This window comes from Theropithecus gelada, chromosome X (assembly GCF_003255815.1).
Source record: "Theropithecus gelada isolate Dixy chromosome X, Tgel_1.0, whole genome shotgun sequence".
In the NCBI taxonomy this organism is placed as follows: domain Eukaryota; kingdom Metazoa; phylum Chordata; class Mammalia; order Primates; family Cercopithecidae; genus Theropithecus; species Theropithecus gelada.
The window spans coordinates 73,088,393-73,111,214 of NC_037689.1; the positions used below are offsets into that span (position 1 = coordinate 73,088,393).

At 36.4% G+C, this 22,822-nt stretch overlaps 2 protein-coding genes across 3 annotated transcripts in view; one reads left to right on the plus strand and one right to left on the minus strand.

Annotated features, from left to right (window-relative positions):
- The window catches only part of SH3BGRL (SH3 domain binding glutamate rich protein like), a 94,308-nt gene extending 86,710 nt beyond the window's left edge, over nucleotides 1–7,598 (minus strand). The window contains exon 1 of one of the 2 annotated variants that reach the window (XM_025371718.1): nucleotides 7,155–7,598. In XM_025371718.1, the coding sequence (XP_025227503.1) occupies nucleotides 7,155–7,199 (45 nt within the window). In that variant the 5' untranslated portion in view covers nucleotides 7,200–7,598. The remainder of the gene's footprint in view (nucleotides 1–7,154) is intronic. The other variant, XM_025371716.1, reaches the window with a different exon arrangement.
- Nucleotides 7,460–22,822, plus strand: part of HMGN5 (high mobility group nucleosome binding domain 5) — an 85,403-nt gene continuing 70,040 nt past the window's right edge. The window contains exon 1 of the mRNA XM_025371715.1: nucleotides 7,460–7,665. The gene's annotated coding sequence lies outside the window, so the exon portion shown is untranslated. The remainder of the gene's footprint in view (nucleotides 7,666–22,822) is intronic.

Below are 22,822 nucleotides of genomic sequence, written 5' to 3' on the forward strand. Positions count from 1 at the left end.
CCAATGTACCTATGTTTCTGGATCTTAGAGATACCCCCTCCAATTAGATAAAATGAATCTAATAGTAGTTATTACTATGTTAAAATGTTATTGTAAAGATAAATTAAATAAAATAATGTAGGTAAAGCCCTGGGCACCTTACCTGACATATTCAATGCATAAATAAGTGTTGTCTTTACTATTACTAAAGTCAAATCTTAGCGGCTGAGCTCAGTGGCTCACGCGTGTAATCCCAGCACTTTGGAAGGTCGAGGAGGGTGGATCACTTTAGCTCAAGAGTTTGTGACCAGCCTGGGCAACATGGTGAAAACCCGTCTCTACCAAAAATACAAAAGTTATCTGGGCCTGGTGGCGCATGTCTGTGGTCCCAGCTACTTGAGAGGCTGAAGCAGGAAGATCGCTTGAGCCTGGGAGGCAGAGATTGCAGTGAGCCAAGATCATGCCATCACACCACAGCCTGGGTGACAGAGTGAGAGTCCGTCTTAAAAAAAAAAAAAAAAATTAGTTATGCTAACAAAAGGGCAATACAGCAACAAAAAACCTAGCGTCATTGAATACTTTAAATATACAGTCTTTGAAGTTGTTATGATATTTTTAAACTTATATTTGAATTTTTTGCCTGATGTTCTGGCAATCTGCAAGACTTCAAACAAACTAATAAACCAACATGCAAGACCTGGGCTAGAAACAAATCCCCTTGCTTAAAATTCTTCTCTGCAGCCCAAGTGTAAAAAGTCAGCTTTGTCTTTCATATTAATCAAAACAGTCATCATAAATGAACTGCCTCGTCTCTCTAAATGTACTTTTGTTTAGCCTTGGTCTGGATTGAAGAAAGTAATTAAAGACTGGGTTTAAAAGGCCTCCTAGTGGGCTGCAAAGTAGATCTGAAAGGAAACAGATGGTCAGATAATTAACCAACAGCTTCTCTCTTAATCTGTTTACTTTTATCAGTAAGAAATGAAATACAAAATTCAACCTTGATAATTCCATTAAAGCAGGAAATGTTTTTGTAAATGATACATGGTTAATTGCATAATATATATTTCATAAAAGATTTTAAAGATTAGCTACAGAGAATATTCAATCTGATTGATATTTGAGGTTTTATTTATTTTTTTCCCTAGGCTAACCCTGGTGGAGGGTTTATTGATCAAAACCCTTTCTCAACAAAGTAACTAGTCTTTGTGCTAGAAATAAGTCCATTTTATCTTTCTCTTCTACCAAATAATGAATTTTTTTTTTTTTTTTTTTGAGACGGCGTCTTGCTCCGTCACCCAGGTTGGAGTGCAATGGCACGATCTCGGCTCACTGCAACCTCTGCCTTCCGGGTTCATGCCATTCTCCTGCCTCAGTCTCCCAAGTAACTGGAACTACAGGTGCCCGCCACCACGCCCGACTATTATTATATTACTTTTTTTTTTGCATTTTTAGTAGAGACGGGGTTTCACTATGTTGGCCAGGCTGCTCTTGAACTCCTGACCTCGTGATCCACCTGGATCGGCCTCCCAAAGTGCTAGGATTACAGGAGTGAGCCGCCGCACCCGGCCCAGATAATGAATCTTTTACTAAACTCTCACAATATATTCTTCCCTACAACCATTCAACATTTAAGCATCTTTCTAAATGCCCAAGAATCACCATCACTGATCACTGATCAGCCTCTTTTTGGGCCAAATTCTTCCAATGTTTCTGTGAAATTTAGGAAATCAGTCATCAAACACTAAGCATCAATTTGAAAGCACTGATCTTGAGTCTCTGCATTTGCCATATGAAAGCTGCCATTTTCCACTGTTAGCGACCTCCAAAAAGCATGTCCCAGTCATTTGGTGAACAGTTTCTAATTTTAGTCTTCTAAGTGAACGTTTTCTATGAACACCTTTAAACAACATTCATACAAACTTTGGAAGATATGACAAAAATCTTTGCATACACAAAATCAATGTTTAATGTAAAAATACAGAGAAAGAGCAGCAAAACATTCTGCACCTAAAATACAATTATTTGAGAATCACATAATGAAGAACTGTGTCTTGCTCTTCTATATTATCCAGATGAAGAAAATACTGTGACTAGTGACTAATGATTACACAATCAAGAATGTTGTTTTATCTGTTGTTATAAATTGTACAGAGTACAACCATAGAGGAAAATTATGTATATTTAATTTATGGACAATCCAAGCTACAACCAGCTTCTGTTTTATCAGTTATATAAAATATATCAATTTTTAAAAGTTACTTCACAATTAAAACCCTAAGAAATCTATTTCCCACAATCTTAAAATTCCTACACCAAGGCACAAATAGAATGCAGAGATGCCATGAAATGGAGATCATTATGGGTCGTGGGGAAATAAGTATGGGGAAAAACTCCCAAACCAGTTAAAATTCTCCAAGCTATCATCACTCTAGCAATTCTCATCCTAGGCTAATGTTGATTTTTGTTTAAAAAAGTTATTGCAATCTATTAAGTTATGTAGGCTCTGGGATTCCTGTTTTCCATTAAATGTAAATTTACAAGGCATTACAATTTCAAGAAACAAAACGTGGCATATACCTGTGTCACAGTGAGTTAAAACATACATAAACAATTCTGAACAGGCAGAAATCACTTCATATAGACAGACAACTTGGAAGCTGCATTCTTGTTAAATGGTTCCCATCAAACTAAACAGTATTAAGGCCTGAATTTTATACCTTGACCTATACCAGACCAGTTTAGGCTTTCCAACTGTGTAGGTCTTCTCTATCTTCTTGGCCTTGGGTGAACAGTCACTTACCCTTCTTACTGACATTCCCTTTTAGACATAATATCCCTCCTACACACTAGCTGCCCATTTCTCTATTCCCCTATATGTACATGCCTGGGCAACTCTTCTTCCACTTACAGGACTTACTTCCTCCCCTACCTCTTATCTCATGTCCAAATTTATCTCCTCATGCCTACTAGTTGCCATAAATCACTGGGAGGATGCATTTCTTTGTGGTTGAGTATATATTCTTTGGATTCAAACATCTTGCTTGGATTCAAGCTCTATGGCTTACTAACTGTGTAACCTTGAGAAAGTTATTTACTCTTTGAACCTGTATACTGTATTTCCTTCTCTGAAAAACAGAGATAATCATAGTGCTTAATTCAAAGGATTATTTTTTTTAAAATGAGATAGTATCTGACATACTTAAGGGTTTCTACTGACTATCATTATTATGGTTACCATCAAGAAGTCCATTACTTTGGTCTGAGCAAAGATTTTTTGGGTAAAACCTGAAAAACAGGCAATGAAAGTAAAAATAGACAAATGGAACTACATTAAGCTAAAAAGCTTCTGCACAGCAAAGGAAACAATCAATAAAGTGAGGAGAAACCTAGAAATGGGAGGAAATATTTTCAAACTATCCATCTGACAAGAGATTAATATGTGCAATATATAAGGGAGTCAGTAGCAAAAAAGAAACCCACAAACAAACAAATAATCCAATTTTTTAAAATGGCAAATGATTTCAATAAACATTTCACAAAAGAAGACATACAAATTGCAAACAGGTATAAGAAAAACTGTTCAGCATCACTAACCATCAGGGAAATGCAAATCAAAACCATAATGAGTAACATCTCACTCCAATTAAAATGGCTATTACCAAAAAGATAACAAATGCTGGGAAGGGCACTGAGAAAGCGGAATACTAGTATACTTTTGGTGGGAATGTAAATTAGTACCGCTGCTATGGAAAACAGCACAAAGATTTCTCAAAAAAGCAAAAATAGAACTACCACATGATCTAGAGCTGCCATGGAAAACAGCATAGAGGTTCCTCAAAAAACAAAAATAGAACTACCACATGATTTAGCAATCTCACTTTTGGGTATATATCCAAAAGACAGGGTATCAGTATATCAAAGAAATATCTGCACTCCCATGTTTATTAAATAACTATTCAAAATAACTATGATATGTGGCTAAGTGTCCATCAATGGATGAACGAATAAAGGAAATGTGATATATATATTATATATATATATAATATATACACACACACACATACATAGACACACACAAAATAAAATATTATTCAGCCATAGAAAAATGACATTCTGTTATTTGTGACAACATGGATGAGCCTGGAGGACATTATTTTAAGTGAACTAAGACATAACACAGAAAGGCAAAAGACATATCACACGTTCTCACCCAAGTGGGAGCTAAAGTCGATCCCATGAAGATACTGAGTAGAATGGTGGTTACCAGAGGCTGAGAAGGGTAGGGGGAAAGAGGGATGAAGAGAGGTTGGTTAATGAGTACAAAACTACAGTTAGATAGAAGGAATAAGATCCACTGTTCAATTGCACAATAGGGTGACTATAGTTACCAATATAATTTACTGTATAGCTAGAAAAAAACAGCTAGAATATTTGGAATGTTCCCAACACAAATAAATGATAAATGTTTGCAGTAATGGATATCCTAATTACCCTAATTTGATCATCACATAGTGTGTGCATGTATCAAAATATCATATGTTCCCCATAAATATGGGCAATTATGATATATCAATAAAAATTAAAAATGGAATCCATTGCAAAGACCATCATACTTGTTTTCATTTCTAAACCTTTAAGAAGCAAATGCTACTCTTCACTATTAGGCCACTTTTTTTAAACATTTTTTTTTTAATAAGGCTATGAGGTACAAAGACTCTTGGGATATAGACAAAATAAGTTAACATTGTCTTGCCAATTATCACAGATCCAGATCCCCCAGTCTGCCCAGTATAACCAGTATAACATCTATTATTGTTGTTTTTTTTTTAATGACAATCAGTAGGAAGATTAAGAAACAGTCATTATATATTTATAAATTGCTACTACCAATCCAAAGCAAAGAAGCTTTTAACTGTTCTTCAGACAACTAAACTTAGTCACTTCAAATTGAAGTATCTCACTATCTTCAATTGTAGGGTTCCATCAGGATATTTGCTCAAAACTTTCTAACTTATATATTAAAACAAACAGGGCATCAATCTTAAAGGAAAACTTTAGTACAGCAAACTGAAAAGTGCCTTTCTGAAGTAAATAATCACCACTCCATTCATGTTACAAAGAAGTACTCACTTTACACTGTTTTAGCATTATTTAAAAGTGTTGTAATATTATAATAAAGCAAGGATTTATTTTGGTATTATGAAGTAGAATTTTGATAACAGGTTCATATGAACTGTAATTACTACAGTAGATAAATTTCTAATTACTCATGATTAAAAAACTGAAATAAAATACAAATACCATAAACATCTGCCATTTGCATGGTCTTCAACAATAGAGTCCAACAAAGATGGGAACAATAGACACTGGAGACTACAGAGGAGGGAGGGAGGAAGGCAAAGGTTGTAAAATTACCTATTGGGTACTACACTCACTACCAGGGTGAGAAGTTCAATGGTACCCCAAACCCTGCACAGTATACCCATGTATCAAACCTGCACATGTACCCTTGGAATCTAAAATAAAAGTTGAAATCTAAAAAAAAAAAAAAAAAAATGGAATCCAATAAAGGAAATAATAGAAGACAGCAGCCATTTCTAAGGCTCTTGGAAACTTAAGACTTAACAAAGAGAGGTGCAGTTATTCTTACTTGAATAGAAATTCTGAAAGCAGTTTCTTCTTGAATCTACTTTTGAAGGAGGGGTAGAGGAAGGAGAAAGCAAAGGATAAATAACAGTATTGAAACTGTATGACTCCCAAAGCAAAACTAACTGCCTGATCTGTTCAGTCTCGTTAGGGGTTTAACTAAAGGCATTAAGCTGGACTTTACAATTATTGGATTGAGTTGAGACTCTGAGCAACTCAAATTTTACTTTGAAGTATTAGACAATATGTATGGAAAATAATAAAGCAAGAGGCTCATAAAATGAAGTCCAAAGGCAATATAAAAGTTGTTCTTTTTTTCAACCTAAACTTGTTCAAAAAATGTAAGTTTAAATTTTCTGATATTCCAAAATTGCATAAACACATCCACACACGGTGGACAGAGAAGACAAAGTTCAAATATCAAGGTTCTTGTGATTTAACATAACCTCCAGTTCTATTCCACATCCTCTCAGGTGTAAATAAACAAGCCAAAAAATAAAAAACACACAACAACCTGGATTAGCTCTGCTCTGCAGCTCAAGAAGAAGGAAGGGGTTCCTATATCCTACACCCTGAGCCCACACATCTGTTCTCACCACTGTCTGCCTTTCTCTTGAGTTGTGAAAAGCAGAAGTACTTTCATTTATCACGAATATGCACTCATCTTGCACCCCAGTTTATCATATTCTCCCGACAGCTGCTGAAAATTTGTTATTCTAAATTAAGAGTAAGTGAATCCATGAAGGAGAAAGTCCTATCATTTGAAGCAGCAGCCACTCAGCCTGCCACTACACAAGAAGCAACTGAGTTCTCAATATATTTGAAGCAGTGAGGGAACTTTAAAAGTAAAATATTTTGAAAAAATAGAAAAAGTCAAAATAAGGGACAATATGGGGGGGGAGACTGAATCTCTTGTCACATTAAGTTAAAAAAAATTTACGTCATTGTTCCCAACTTCCCCTCCCAGTTTGTCTAGTTCTAACAGGCCTTTAAGCTCAAGTTAACCACTCTCTTCTACACATTCTCAAAATAACTCTATTACCAGGGTCTCACTCACCCAGAATAATCACAATGCCTCAGTAGGCCTCCACTCAAACCCCACCAGTTACAGCACGTGTACCCCCATCATTTACAGAAGTGCACTCCTCCTTGCCTCAGTACTTAGGGCGTATTCATCAAATGTCTCACTCTTGAAACTCACCAGTGTGCGATTTTACTTGACTTCACGTAACCCTAAAGACCGTATAGCACCAACTCCCATCTCCCAAAACTTGGTAGCTTTCGTTTTCCTTCAAAGGAGAAATGTGCCCCCCAATGTCACGAAGCAAACAAAGCTGAACTCTATGGGGGAAAAAAAAATGAAATCGATGCAACAAAGGGAAAAAGGGGAAGAAGAGGGGTGGGGTGGGGGATGCATGAGTCTTCCGAAGGAGAAGCTGCCAGAGGAACTTCTGCATTTTAATGGTTCTGGGGCAGGAGAGGACTGGTGTGTAGGAAAACAACAAAGGTGGACTCCCCACTCTCCTTACCGCAGTAGAGCCAGAAGAAGATGCAATATATACACGGATCACCATCCTGGGAACAGCGGCTGCGGTTGTTTGGGTCCTGAAAAGGGCTGTGGAGCAGCTGCAGCAATGGCTGGAATCCAGCTAGGGGCTGAAACAGCGGTTGGCAGAGAAGGGTGGGGGAAGGTGGAAGGGGAACTCGCCAGAGCCCCGCCTCCGCCTTTAGCAGCTTCCACCGGGCTCTCTAAGCGCTGCAGTTCCAGCCCAAAACCCCGGAAGGAACAGGCTGTTTGCATCAATTCTATTTTTTTTTTTAATAGGGAATCTCGAATAGCACCGCGAGATCTGTTGAAACATTGATTTTTGACGATTCCTTCCCTGAGAAGAGGGCGAGGAGAAGAAGAAAGAAAAAGGAGAACTGAATTGAATTAGATTAGCATGAAAGACCTTTTCACGCGGAGACTAAAAGTGCTGCGCATAACTTCCTGCTCAGAAATGTATGCAAATAAGAAGACAGATCCTGAAAGAGCAAGCTGTATGTTGAAAACCCATGTTCTCAAAGCCTTGCGCATTTTGAGATTCCTATTATGTAGTGATTTTTCTGATCTTAGCTCGTTGTAGGAATTAGGCACTAAAGTACTGAGCAATGCCACAGAGTTTTGAAGGAAAGTTTCAGGTTTCCTTAAGCCCAGAAATGGCAGGATTGGTTTTCTTTTTGAATTTTGTGTTTTGTTAATTAGGGAACCCTGCTTCCGTGGGAATTTGCAGGAGGCCTGACTGGCAAGTTTAAGAATGAAGGAAAAAATTACAAAGAAAAAATTGAAAATATTGTGTAAAACGATGGATAATTTTAGTTTTGTTTTGCTTTTTAACTGACTGAAATAAGGTATTTGGGAGAACATATTGCAGATGTTGAAATGGTGAAGAGAGAGAGTAGATGGTTATTTGTAGCTCTAAAGAAATGAGCAAACAGTTGATAATGTCCAGAGACAGACTATATACTTCAAAGTATAGTTTTAGGTTCCCAGATCATGTTAAATGAACAGAAAAAAAGGAATTTGCAAGATGAATGAGAATGGAGAGAAGGAGTGAGTCGCTTGTCCTACTTCTTTACCTTTGCTGTTTTTCCACTGTCTCCAGTCTATGGTTTGCTATCTTTGTCTAGGCTCAGTAATTACAATAGATTTGTAACTGTTCCCTACCCACAGGTTTTTGCTTCTCCAATCTGTCTTAAATACTAATTCCAAATTGATCTCTTTACATGTTGCCTTTAAAACAACCTCAAGAGGTAGGTGCTATTACATTAATTTTACAGATGAAGAAACTGAAACTCAGAAAAATAATTTTCCTAAAATCATATAGTTAGTAAATTCCAGAGTCAGGACTAGAATCAGGTCCAACCAACTCCAGAGGCCACTTTCTTATTATTAAAATTGTTTTAATTATACTTTAAATTATAGGGTACATGTGCACAACGTGCAGGTTTGTTACATACGTATACATGTGCCATATTGGTTTTCTGCACTCATCAACTCCTCATTTACATTAGGTATTTCCCCTAATGCTGTCACTACCCCAGCTCCTCACCCCTTGACTGGCCCCAGCATGTGATGTTCCCTGTCCTATGTCCATGGGTTCTCAGTGTTCAACTCCCACCTATGAGTGAGAACATGCAGTGTTTGGTTTTCTGTCCTTGTGATAGTTTGCTTAGAATGATGGTTTCCAGCTTCATCCATGTCACTGCAAAGGACATGAACTCATCCTTTTTTATGGCTGCATAGTATTCCATGGTGTGTATGTGCCACCTTTTCTTAATCCAGTCTATCACTGGGATATTTGAGTTGGTTCCAAGTCTTGCTATTGTGAATAGTGCTATAATAAACATACATGTACATTTGTCTTTATTGTAGAAAGATTTATAATCCTTTGGGTATATGCCCAGTAATGGGATTGCTGGGTCAAATGATATTTCTAGTTCTAGATCATTGAGGGATTGCCACACTGTCTTCCACAATGGTTGAACTAATTTACACTCCCACCAACAGTGTAAAAGCATTCCTATTTCTCCAAACCCTCTCCAGCATCTGTTGTTTCCTGACTTTTTAATGATTGTCATTCTAACTAGCATGAGATGGTATCTCATTGTGGTTTTGATTTGCATTTCTCTCATGACCAGTGATGATGAGCATTTTTTCTTGTGTCTTTTGGCTGCATAAATGTCTTCTTTTGAGAAGTGTCTGTTCATATCCTTTGCCCACTTTTTGATGGGGTGTTTTTTTTGTTTTTTTTTTTTTCTTGTAAATTTGTTTAAGTTCTTTGTAGATTCTGGATATTAGCCATTTGTCAGATGGGTAGATTGCAAAACTTTTCTCCCATTCTGTAGGTTGCCTGTTCACTCTGATGATAGTTTCTTTTGTTGTGCAGAAGTTCTTTAGTTTAATTAGATCTCATTTGTCTATTTTGGCTTCTGTTGCCATTGCTTCTGGTGTTTTAGTCATGAAATCTTTGCCCATGCCTGTGTCCTGAATGGTATTGCCTAGGTCTTCTTCTAGGGTTTTTATGGTGTTAGGTCTTTCATTTAAATCTTTAATCCATATTGAGTCCATTTTTGTATATGGCGTAAGGAAGGGATCCAGTTTCAGCTTTCTACATATTGCTAGCCAGTTTTCCCAGCACCATTTATTAAGCAGGGAGTCCTTTCCCCATTGCTTGTTTTTGTCAGGTTTGTCAAAGATCAGATAGTTGTAGATGTGTGGTATTATTTCTGAGGGCTCTGTTCTGTTCCATTGGTCTATATCTCTGCTTTGGTACCAGTACCATGCTGTTTTGGTTACTGTAGCTTTGTAGTATAACTAGAAGTCAGGTAGCATGATGCCTCCAGCTTTGTTCTTTTGGCTTAGGATTGTCTTGGCAATGCAGGCTCTTTTTTTGGTTCCATATAACTTTAAAGTGGTTTTTTCCATTTCTGTGAAGAAACTCAATGGTAGCTTGATGGGGATAGCATTGAATCTATAAATTACTTTGGGCAGTATGGCCATTTTCACGACATTGATTCTTCCTATCCATGAGCATGGAATGTTCTTCCATTTGTTTGTGTCCTCTTTTATTTCATTGAGCAGTGGTTTGTAGTTCTCTTTGAAGAGGTCCTTGACATCCCTTGTAAGTTGGAGTCCTAGGTATTTTATTCTCTTTGAAGCTATTGTGAATGGGAGTTCACTCATGATTTGGTTCTCTGTCTGTTATTGGTGTATAGAAATGCTTGCGATTTTCACACATTGATTTTATACCCTGAGACTTTGCTAATATTGCTTATCAGCTTAAGGAGATTTTGGGCTGAGACAATGGGGTTTTCTAAGTAAACAATCATGTCATCTGCAAACAGGGACCATTTGACTTCCTCTTTTCCTAATTGAATACCCTTTATTTCTTTCTCTTGCCTGATTTCCCTTGCCAGAACTTCCAACAGTATGTTGAATAGGAGTGGTGAGAGAGGGCATCCTTGTCTTGTGCCGGTTTTCAAGGGAATCATCCCAGTTATTGCCCATTTAGTATGATATTGCCTGTGGGTTTGTCATAAATAGCTCTCATTATTTTGAGATATGTTCCATCAATACCTAGTTTATTGAGAGTTTTTAGCATGAGGGGCTGTTAAATTTTGTCAAAGGCCTTTTCTGCATCTATTCAGATAATCGTGTGGTTTTTGTCATTGGTTCTGTTTATGTGATGGATTACATTAATTGATTTGCATATATTGAACCAGCCTTGCATCCCAGGGATGAAGCCAACTTGATTATGGTGGATAAGCTTTTTGATGTGCCACTGGATTAGGTTTGCCAGTATCATCGGAGATATTGACCTAAAATTATCTTTTTGTTGTTGTTGTGTCTCTGTCAGGCTTTGGTATCAGGATGCTGCTAGCCTCCAGAGGCCACCTTCTTACCTATTACTGTTAACTCACTGCCAGGAAGAAGGAAAGTACTAAAAAAAAAAGTTAGCTAGTTTTTCATCCTAAAACACCACTTTCTTATATCACTGAAGACGATTGTAGGCAGAAATACTTAAATTAGCTCTCCATTAACCATCAAACTAAACCTAAATTATGTTGCTAAACAGTTTTCGCCATAATCTAGGCCCACACTATTCATACAATCTTACTTATTGCTGTCTTAAACTAACTTCCCTAGGTATGCAATCATTGTTGGCTACCCTCTGCAATTATCATGCTTATGGTCACTCTCATGCCTTTGCTCTTCCTGTTTCTTTCTTCGCCTTCTCCCCACATTCTCCTAACCTTTTCTGCCCTCTCAACTTATCCAACTCTTGCCTTTTCTAGACACAACTCAAAATCTTTATACAAATAATCAGGTAAAAGCAAGTCAGCATGATCTAGTCACCCTCCTCATTGCCAACATCAGGGCTTCTGTTATTGCACTTTTTGGCCTATTCAACAGGAGACTCTTTCTTCTGTTTTTTTTTTTTTTTTTTTTTAATTTTGCAAAATGACCATAATTTTTCTTATACTGTCGTAGTACGACCTCCCTTTCCCTTCTCAAGTGGACACTGCTATGCTCTCACCCGTCACTCAGAACTAAGAGTCTCCAGGTGAGTAATTTTCATTCGCCACACCAAAAGTAGCTGAATTTTCTTGATCAGCAAATGCCCCCTCAGCAGCAGCACTCTTTATCATCACTGAGCTCTTTGGAGTTGTAATTCACCCTCTTTTCTTGCCCTGATAATTCCTCACTTTCCTCTTGAGGTCTTTGATATTTTTCATGTATTATAAAATACCTTCCAACATTTTAAATTCCCTTTATCAAGAGAGTTGTTCCAGATCACCTAGTCCCCACCATTTCCAGAAGCAGAAATTTTGCCTACTTTTAAACTTTTGAAAAAATTAAAATATTATTTACCTACAAAACACTACAAAATTACAATGTAGAAATGTTTCATGAACTATCTGAAAAACATTATCATGTCAACTTCATTGAATATTAAGTTTACTATTTGTAAAAATTTCATTTCATTTGAAAACAATTTGGAGTTTACATTTTTATCTCACATAAGCAGAATTCCTGTTTCTGCAGAGAAATCACTGTCAAGCATATTTTAATGAATTGTTTGTGGCTGACAGTTTTTAAATTTTAAAACAAAGTTATACAAATCTTAGAATATGTTTGCTTAATATTTATATTTAAGAAGGATTATAGGTACATTTGCATTTTTATGTTTGATACACTGTGAAGTGGTGTGTATTAGTCTGTTTTCACACTGCCATAAAGAAATACCAAAGACTGGGTAATTTATAAAGGAAAGAGGTCTAATTGACTCACAGTTCTGCATAGCTGGGGAGGCCTCAGGAAACTTACAATCATGGTGGAAGGCAAAGGGGAAGCAAGCTTGGACCTTCTCACATGGCAGCAGGAGAGAGAAGAGGGAGGAGCAAGGGGAGAAGAGCTCCTTATAAAACCATGAGATCAGCCGGGCATGGTGGCTCATGCCGGTAATCCCAGCACTTTGGGACGCTGAGATGGGCAGATCATGAGGTCGGGAGATCGAGACCATCTTGGCCAACAAGGTGAAACCCCGTCTCTACTAACAATACAAAAATTAGCCCGGCGTGGTGGTGGCCGCCTGTAATCCCAGCTACCCAGAAAGCTGAGGTGGGAGAATTGCTTGAAACCGGGAGGCAGAGGTTGCAGTGAGCGGAGAGCGCGCCACTGAACTCCATCCTGGGGACACAGGTACACTCAAAAAAAAAAAAACCAAAAAACCAAAAAAACAAACAAACAAAAAAAACATGAAATCTCATGAGAACTCTTTCACTATCACTAGACCAGCATGGGGGAAACCACCCCCATGATCCAGTCATCTCCCACCTGGTCCCTCCCTAGACGTGTGGGGATTATGGGGATTACAATTCAAGATGAAATTTGGATGGGGACACAAAGCATAACCAAATCTTCATGTTTCCAAAATAAGAATGCCTGGAGTCTTGGTGGTCTTCAAAGAGCCTTGATTTTTGGAAGAACCACCAACATCACTCAATGATGCCCTGGTGCCCACCTTCCTGCCTGTTCTGGCAGATGGGAGATCAGTAATATAACATTTTTTCTCTATTAACACACAACACATTAACATATAAATATGTAAATCACATACAAAATTACCACACATTGGAAGATATACCGTTGTTCTCAAGTACCAGCAGAAGGGGAGTATAGGCAGAGGAGATAGGGTAGGTTAAGTAACAGAGTGTTATGCTTAAGAATTCTTAGGCTGTCTCAGTCACCTGCTATGTAGCGATGGGCATCAGCAGGAAGCAACTTTTACTCCTTACCAGAGGGAGTCCTGGAAGTATTGTGTTTAGAGGTCCGATCTCACCCCAGATGGTACGTTCATAATTAGAGTCACTAGAGGGCGCCACTCACCTATAGAAAATAAATGTGCACGGCTTTGAAAAGCCAGACTTAGAGATGTAACTTTAGGTGGGAACTGAACAATGAGATCACTTGGACTCGGGAAGGGGAACATCACACACCGGGGCCTATCACGGGGAGGGGGGAGGGGGGAGGGATTGCATTGGGAGTTATACCTGATGTAAATGACGAGTTGATGGGTGCTGACGAGTTGACGGGTGCAGCACAGCAACATGGCACAAGTATACATATGTAACAAACCTGCACGTTATGCACATGTACCCTAGAACTTAAAGTATAATAATAAAAAATAAATAAATAAATAAATAGAAAAAAAAAGAGATATAACTTTTATTAGCTCTTTACAGAATTCTAACGGAGGGATAGAATGTCATTTCATGCGTTGTTCCTGAGCAGTAACAGTAAATGGTCTCAAGGAACAATAAGGCTCTACTCAAGAGCAACAGCTATTTCCAAAACCTTTTGATAGTTTGAGTAAGGGTTACTGCCCCACTCTTCCCTTAGGTATCACTGACTCCAGAGGAGAAGCCAGTAAATGTGGTTATCATTAGAAAGAGACAAGATAGGATAAGGTGGAATTTTAAACCCCTTAAAACCTCAGAAGTCAGTCTCACCCTCTGTGATGGTTAATATTGAGTGTCAACTTGATTGGATTGAGGATGCAAAGTATTGTTCCTGGGTGTGTCTGTGAGGATGTTGCCAAAGGAGATTAACATGTGAGTCAGTGGACTGGGACATGCTGACCCACGCTCAGTCTGGGTGGGTACCATCTAATCAGCTTCCAGCACTGCTAGGATAAAAGCAGGCAAAGGAACGTGGAAGGACTAGACTGGCTTAGACTCCCAGCCCACATCTTTCTCCCTTACTAGATGCTTCCTGCCCGTGAACATCGGAATCCAAGTTCTTCAGCTTTGGGACTCTTGGACCTTCAACCACAGACTGAAGGCTGCACTGTCGGCTTCCCTATTTTTGAGGTTTTGGGACTTGGACTGGCTTTCTTGCTCCTCAGTTTGCAGACGGCCTAATGTGGGACTTCACCTTCTGATCGTGTGAGTCAATACTTCTTAATAAATTCCCCTTTATATATACACCTATCCTATTAGTTCTGTCCCTCTAGAAAACCCTAATATGCTCTCTATCTTCCCCCCACATCCTACCAGTAATAACTCCATAGAGTGGTTGTCCAGAAATTACTTATGAACACCTCCAGTTACAGTGAGCTGAAAATTCCAGAGGCATTTCCATTCTGCTTTTAGTCAGCTTAAAACATTAGAAAATTATTTTCTGAGATTAAGCTGAGATCTGTTTCCTTTCATGTTTCTTTGATTCTAATAATTACCCATCATAAACTCATCTTTATCCTTGTAATATGAAGCCTTCTCTTCTCCAACTTAATATTTCCTGTTTCTCTAACCATTTTTCATATGTTGTGATCTCTAGAGATGTCTCTAAATATGTTTCAGTTTGTCTGTTTCTCTTTTCTACAAAAGGTCGTCCCAGAATTGAATGTCATAATTCAAGTATGGTATGACTAGCATTGTATAAATTAGCATAGGGTCCTCATTCTGGACACTGTGTTTCTCTTTTAGCCCTTTTATTTTCCAAGGAATAGTATTTCGTTGTGGTTTTAATTTACATTTCCCTGATTACTAAGAAGCTGTGCATCTTTTCATATATTTATTGCCATTGATATATTTTTTTGTGGAATATCTGTTAAGAATTTTTTCCATTTTTCTATTTTTTTTGTCTTTGTCTCTATTCCTAATAGGAGCCTTTTGTCCCTTATGTGTTGCAAGTAACTTTTATCCTTAGGCTAGCTTTTTTTAAACATTTTTAATTAGTCATATGTAAAATATTTTTCTTGATGGTTAATGCTTTTCTGTGAGTTTTTTTAAGAAATCTTTCCAGACCCTGAGAACATGAAGATGTTATCTTACATTTATTTACAAAAGCTTTATTGTGGTGTTTTTTCCATTTAGATCTACAATCCACCTGGAATTGATTTGTGTATAAGGTTTGAGATATACGTCAAGTTTAATTTTTTTTTTCAAATAGATATCCAATTATTCTAGCATCAATAATTGAAACTACACCCTTTTCCCACTGTTTTGCAATACCACCTTTGTCAAAGATCTAATGATTATACATTCATGAGTCTGTTTCTGGTGTCTGTATGCTGTTTCATTTGTCTATTTGTCTACCTTTGTGCCATTACCACACTATATTAATTACTAGAAATTTAAATATCTTGAAATGTAACATGGCAAGTTCTTCTACTTTGGTCTTCTTCGTGAAGTGTCCTGACTATTCATTGCCCTTTATATTTCCTTTTAAAAAGGTAGAATGTTTATAACTGCTATATAGAAATACAATTGATTATAGTATGTTGACCTTGTATGAAGTAATTTTCTAAACTCATGTGTGAATATTAATAGTATAATCTGTATATTCTTTTACATTTTCTATTTACACAATTATATCAACCATAAAAAATTGCAGCTCTATTTTTTCCTTCCAATCTTATACTTTTTATTCATTTTCATTTCATTATTTCCTTTGACACCTCCAAAACACTCATTCCTTTCACCATTGTTGTGTAACAACCCCAAGACTTAGTGACATGAAGCAACCATCTTATTATACTCACAGATTCTGCAGGTCAAGAATTCAATCAGGGCACAGAGGTGACTATTTGTCTCTTCTCTACTGTAATTAGGACCTCAGCTGGAAAGCCTTGAAGGCTGGGAGTCACTTGATGGCTGCAGGCTAAAACCATTTGGAGGTTTCTTTATTTGTGTGTCTGGTGCCTATGTTGAGATGAGTCAAACATTAAGCTCAGTTGTAAATGCTGACTAGAGTGCCTGCATATGGCCTCACCACATGACTTTCTCATGGCATGGCAGCTTCGGAGAGTTGATGTTCTCATACTGCAGCTTACAGTCCAATGAACAAGGCAGAAACTAGATCATCTTTTATGACCTTATCTCGGAAGTCACATACCATCACTTCTCCAAACAGCTATAATCCAGGAACAAGAAAAAAACAAACAATTGAATGGACTCCAAAGGAACCTTTAAGGTGACTTGGATAGGCTCAAAAAGCAAGAGTTATATGTCTTTGAAAAAAGATAGCATCATCTGGAGCTTCATTATTAGTACCACATTTTCATCACAAGGTCTAGCATTCAATTGAAAATAATCTTACCTAAAAAAAATGGATGTGACTGAAAACTAAAGACTAGAAAAGCACACAAAAATTAAAAAGACATATTACTATAAAAGGAGCAGCAAAAAAAAAATTATTACTGACTGTATGTCAGAACAAATGAGAGGCAGAAGACAATGGAAACAGGGCTTCAATGTTCTAAAAGAATATAACTGTCAGCATAGAATATAACTGTGCTAAAATAATAACTGTCAGCATAGAAATCTAAAGCCAACAAAAATATCCCTTACAAACTAGTGTGAAATAAAGACACTTTCAGATAAACAAAAGAGAATTATTCACCAGAAGTTTCACACTAATTGAAATGCTAAAGGATGTATTTCAGGTAAAATAAAAGATTATAGCCAAGAGACACAGCAAGAGGTGAAGAACGACACAAATGTCAAATATCTGAGTAAATCTGAATGAGCAATGTGTGAAACAATAATAATGTGTCTTGTGAGTTTAAAATATGTACAGAACTAAAAAACATAAGAAAATTTTAAAAGTGTATATATAATTAAAAACCTTCTCACAAAGTAAACTATAGGCCCAGATTGTTTCATTGGCAAAATTTACCAAACATTTAAGGAATAAATAATGCCAATTTTACCCATATTCTTCAATATAATAGATTTAAAAAGATATTTCTCAATCATTTCAAGGGCAGCTTATTGTTCATTCCAAAGCTTGATGAGTACATTTCAATAAAAGAAATTCACAGGCCTATCTCATCTCTTGAAAAATAGAAGCAAAGTTGCTAAACTAAGTAGTATCAAACCAAATCCAGTAGCATATAAAAAGGATAGTACTTTATGACCAAGTTGGATTATTCTAACTGTTAAGCAGAACATTCGGCATCACTTACTAATCCCTGGAATTGACTCTAATAGCATATGCCCATTGCATTGCTTTATCAGAGTCACAAAGAACATAATGCAGTCAAGCCCTGGATAAAACAACACTTTACTTACATAGAAAAAAGACAGAGCAAAATCAGCTTCAATGGTGTGTGTTGGTACCCCCCATGGCCAGCCAGTACCCCCTAGCAACAAACACAAAGCAATTGGATAAGCATACCCTTCTTGTGCCTTAGAAGAAGGACCCTTATCCACACCCACCCCAACCCAGTCTGAAAGACAGAAAGCTAGGACATGCCTGAGAGCCATTGATGCATACACATAGTAAAACAAAAGAACACTTAGTAAGTCTGAAACAGAAAAATATTTCCAGCCTGGAACAGGGTTTGTAGGCTGCTTATCTCTTGCTAAGGACATGTTTTAGTCCCAACACCTATTTTAAATGGCCAAGTGGGGGTCAAAAGACTGCATGCACAAGACTGCCTTTCCCAACACTAAGAATTCATGGTTGGTTCAACATTTGAAAAGCAATCAATGTAATATGCCTCATTAACTTAAGAAAGAAGAAAAATCACATGATCATCTCAATAGATGAAAAAAAGTAATGTGATAAATTCAACTTCCTTTCATGATTAAAAAATTAGCAAACTAGAAATAAAAAGGAGCCTCTTTAATCTGTTAAAACATGTATATAAAAAGCTAAAGCAAACACTGTACTTGGTGGTGAAATGCTAAACTTCTTCCTGTGACAATGGGAATGAAATATGAATAACTGCTATTACCTCTTCTACTCAACATAGTGCTAGATATTCTAGGCAATCTGATAAAAGAAGAAAAATAAAATAAAGTTATAATTATTGGAAGGGAATAAATTTAAATGTAGCCAATTGTAAATAATATACATGTATATAGAAAATACAAAAAAAACTAATAAACTATTTTAAATAATAAATGGTTTGAGCAAGATAACTGCCTGCAAAATCAATATATAAATAGAATGGTATTTGAAAATATTAGCAATAGACATGGGAAATAAAAATATTTAAATATATCATTTAAAATAACCTAAAACAATATTAAGGGAAAAGAACAGAGTTGGAGGACTGACACTACCCAATTTCAAGGCTTACTATAAAACTACAGTAATCAAGACAGTGTGGTATTGGTGAAAGAACAGACAAATAGACTAAGGGAACAGACTAGAGAGCCTATAAATAGACCTACATTAATATAGTCAAATTACCTTCAATAATGAAGGCAATTGAGCTAATGAGATAGTTCTTTTAACAAATGGTGCTGGAATAACTGGATATCTGCATGTAAAAAAAAACTGAGTCTAGACGTGAGATTTTACACCCATTGCAATAATTAACTCAAAATGGATCACTGACCTAAATTTAAAATGCAAAACTATAAAACTCCTAGAAGATACCATAGGAGAAAATCTAGGTGACCCAGAGTTTAACAATGACATTTTAGATACAACACCAAAGCCACAATCTATAAAAGAAATAATCAATAACCTTAACATCATTAAAATTAACAAATTTCTTACACAGAATATGCAAATTTGCTTAGATAGAAAGTAGATTGCTAGCTGCTAGGGGCTGGTGGTGAGGGATTGGGAAGAATAGAGGGGTTGAGAGTGAGAACTAAAGGGTATGGGGTTTCTTTATGGAGTGGTGAGAATGTCCTAAAATTGATTGTGGTGATGATTACATAACTGAGTGTAGTGCAGATAAAAACTACTAGATTGTACACTTTAAAGGAGTAAATTGTATCATGTATGAATTATATTTTAATAAATCTGTTACCAAATAAAATGTAAAAGTTCAGCTCTGCAGAAGACACTGTCAAGAGAATAAAAAGAGAAGCGACAGACTGGGAGAAAATGTTTACAAAAGACATATCCGATAAGGGACAGTTTTACAAAATATACAAATACTTAACACTCAACAATAAGTAAATATACAAATACTTAAAACTCAATAATAAGAATGCAAACAACCAACTAAAAATGGGCCACAGATATTAACCAACACCTACCTCATTAAAGAAATTATACAGCTGGCAAATATACATTTGAAAAGATGCTCAACTTCATATGTCATGAGGGAAATGCAAATGGAAACAACAATGAGATATCACTACACAACTATTACAATAACCAAAATCCAGAACACTGACAACAGCAAATGCTGGTGAGAATGTAGATCAACAGGAACATCATTCATTGCTGGTGGAAATACAAAATGGCACAGCCACTTTGGAAGTCAGTTTGGTGGTTTCTTACAAAATGAAGCATACTCATACCATATTACCCAGCAATCATGATGCTTGGTGTTTCTCCAAAGGAGTTAAAAACTTATGTCTACAGAAACCAGCACACGGATGTTTATAGCAACTTTATTCACAATTGCCTACACTTGGAAGCAAATAAGATGTCCTTCAGTACATGAATGAACAGATTAACTGTGGTACATCTAAAAATGAAATATTATTAGGTACTGAAAAGAAATGATATATTGAGCCATGAAAATACATAGAGGAAACTTAAATCCATACTATTAAGTGAAATAAGCTAGTCTGAAAAGGCTACATACTGTATGATTCCAACTATGGGACATTATGGAAAAGGCAAAACTATGGATAGAGTAAAAACATCAGTGGATTCCAGGGGTTGGGAGTAGGTAGAGACAAATAGGTGGAGCTATTTGAAAATACAGTCTATTTGAAAACACACAGGCAGAGGAGACAAAATAAAAAACAATGAAGTACACCTACAAGATCTAGAAAATAGCATCCAAAGGAAAAATCTTAACACACTTATTGGCCTTCAAGAATAGGTAGAGAGAGAGAGGTTCTCGGGCAGCAGACTTTTTAGTGGAACGCTTACAGTCCAGCCAACTGTGGCATGCTATATTTAAAGTGCTGGAATAAGAAAACTTTTACTCTAGAATAGTATATTCAGCAAAAATATCCTTGAACATAAAAGAGAAATAAAGACTTTCCCAGGCAAACAAAAGCTGAGAGATTTCATTGACACCAGACCTGTCCTACAAGAATTGCTAAAAGGAGGACTTAAGTCAGAAATAAAAGAACATTAATAAGCCATGAGAAATCATCTGAAATACAAAGTAAACTGGTAATAGTAAGTACACAGAAAAACAAACAAACAAAAATTGTAGAACTGTGATTGGGGTGTGTAAACTACTCTTAAGTAGAAAGACTAAATGATGAACCAATCAAAAACAATAATTACAACATTATGGCTGGGCACAGTGGCTCATGCCTGTAATCCTAGCAATTTGGGAGGCCAAGGCTGGTGGATCTTTTGAGCTTAGGAGTTTGAGACCAACCTGGAAAGTGTAGCGAAACCCCGTCTGTACAATAATAATAATAATAATTAGCTGTGCACAGTGGCACATTCCTGTACTCCCAGCTACTCAGGATGCTGAGGTGGGAGGATTGCTTGAGCCCAGGAGGCAGAGATTGCAGTGAGCCATGATTTTGCCATGGCACTCCAGTCTGGGTGAGAAAGTGAGACTCTGTCTCAAAAAAAAAAAAAAAAAAAAGGAAAAATAAACAATAATTACAACTTTTCAAGACATAGTACAATAAGATATAAGTAAAAACAACAAAAAGTTAAAACGAGGAATAAAGTTAATATATATGGTTTTCAATAATTTTCTTTTTGCTTGCTTGTTAGGCTTTTTATTCAAACAGTGTAAAGTTTCTAGCTAAAAATAATGGGTTATAAGATAGTAACCTTTTGTAAGGTTGTAAGCTTCATGGTAACCTCAAATCAAAAAGCGTACAATAGATACACACAAGAAAAGCAAGAAATTAAATCATACAGCCAAAGAAAATCATCTTTAATAAAAGAAAGACAGAAAGGAAGGAAAGAAGAAAGAGGAAACACAAATCAACCAGAAAACAAATAATAAAAAAGCAGGAGCAAATCCTTACAATCAACAATAACACTGACCAGAAATGAACTAAATGCTCCAGTGAACACACATAGACTGGTTGAATGGCTTAAAAAAATACCCAATTATCTGTTGCCTGCAAGAAACACACTTCCCTTGCAAAGGTGCACATGGATCGAAAATAAAAAGATATAAAAATATATTCCATACCAATGGAAACAATAAAAGAGCAGGAGTAGCTACACTAACATCAGACAAAATAAATTTCAAGAAAAAATTCCATAAGAAGTAACAAAGAAAGACACTATATAATCATGAAAGTGTCAATACAGTCAGAAAATATGACAATTTTAAATGTAAATGCACCCAACACTGGAACACCCAGATATATAAAACAAATATTATTAGAGCTAAAAGGAGAAAGAGGCCCCAATACAATAATAGCTGGAGACATCAAACACCCCACTTTCAGCATTGGACAGTTCTTCCAGAAAGAAAATCAACAAAGCAACATTAGAAATAATCTACCCTATAGACCAAAGTGAATTAACAGAAATTTACAGAACATTTCATCCAGTCCCTGCAGAATACACATTCTTCTCAGCACATGGATCATTCTCAAGGATAGACCATATGTACAGTAACAAAATCAACATATAATAACTACTAGCATTTCCATGTGCCAACAGTGAACAATCTGAAAAATAAATCAAGAAAGTAACCCCATTCACAGTAGTTACAAATAAAATAAAATAACTGGGAATTAACTTAAAGAAGTGAATGATCTCTACAATAAAAACTATAAAACATTGATGTAAGAAATTGAAGAAAAGAAAAAAATTGGAAAGGTATTCCACAATCATGAAAGAATTAATACTGTTAAAATGTTCATGGTACCCAAAGCAATCTACAAATTCAATGTAATATCTGTCAATATAACAATGACATTCTTAACAGAAAAAGTCTAAAAATTTATATGGAACCACAATAAACCCAGAATAGTCAAAGCTTTTCTAAGAAAAAGAACAGAACTGGAGGAATCACATACCTGACTTCAAATTATATTACAAAGGTCTAGTAACTAAAACAGCATGGTAACACCATAAAAACAGGCACACAGACCAATGGAGCAGAATAGAGAAACCAGAAACTAATTCGCACACCTAAAGTGAACTTGTTTTCAGCAAAGGCACCAAAAACATACACTGGTGAAAAGAAAGTGACTTCAATAAATGGTGCTGAGAAAACTGGATACTCATTTT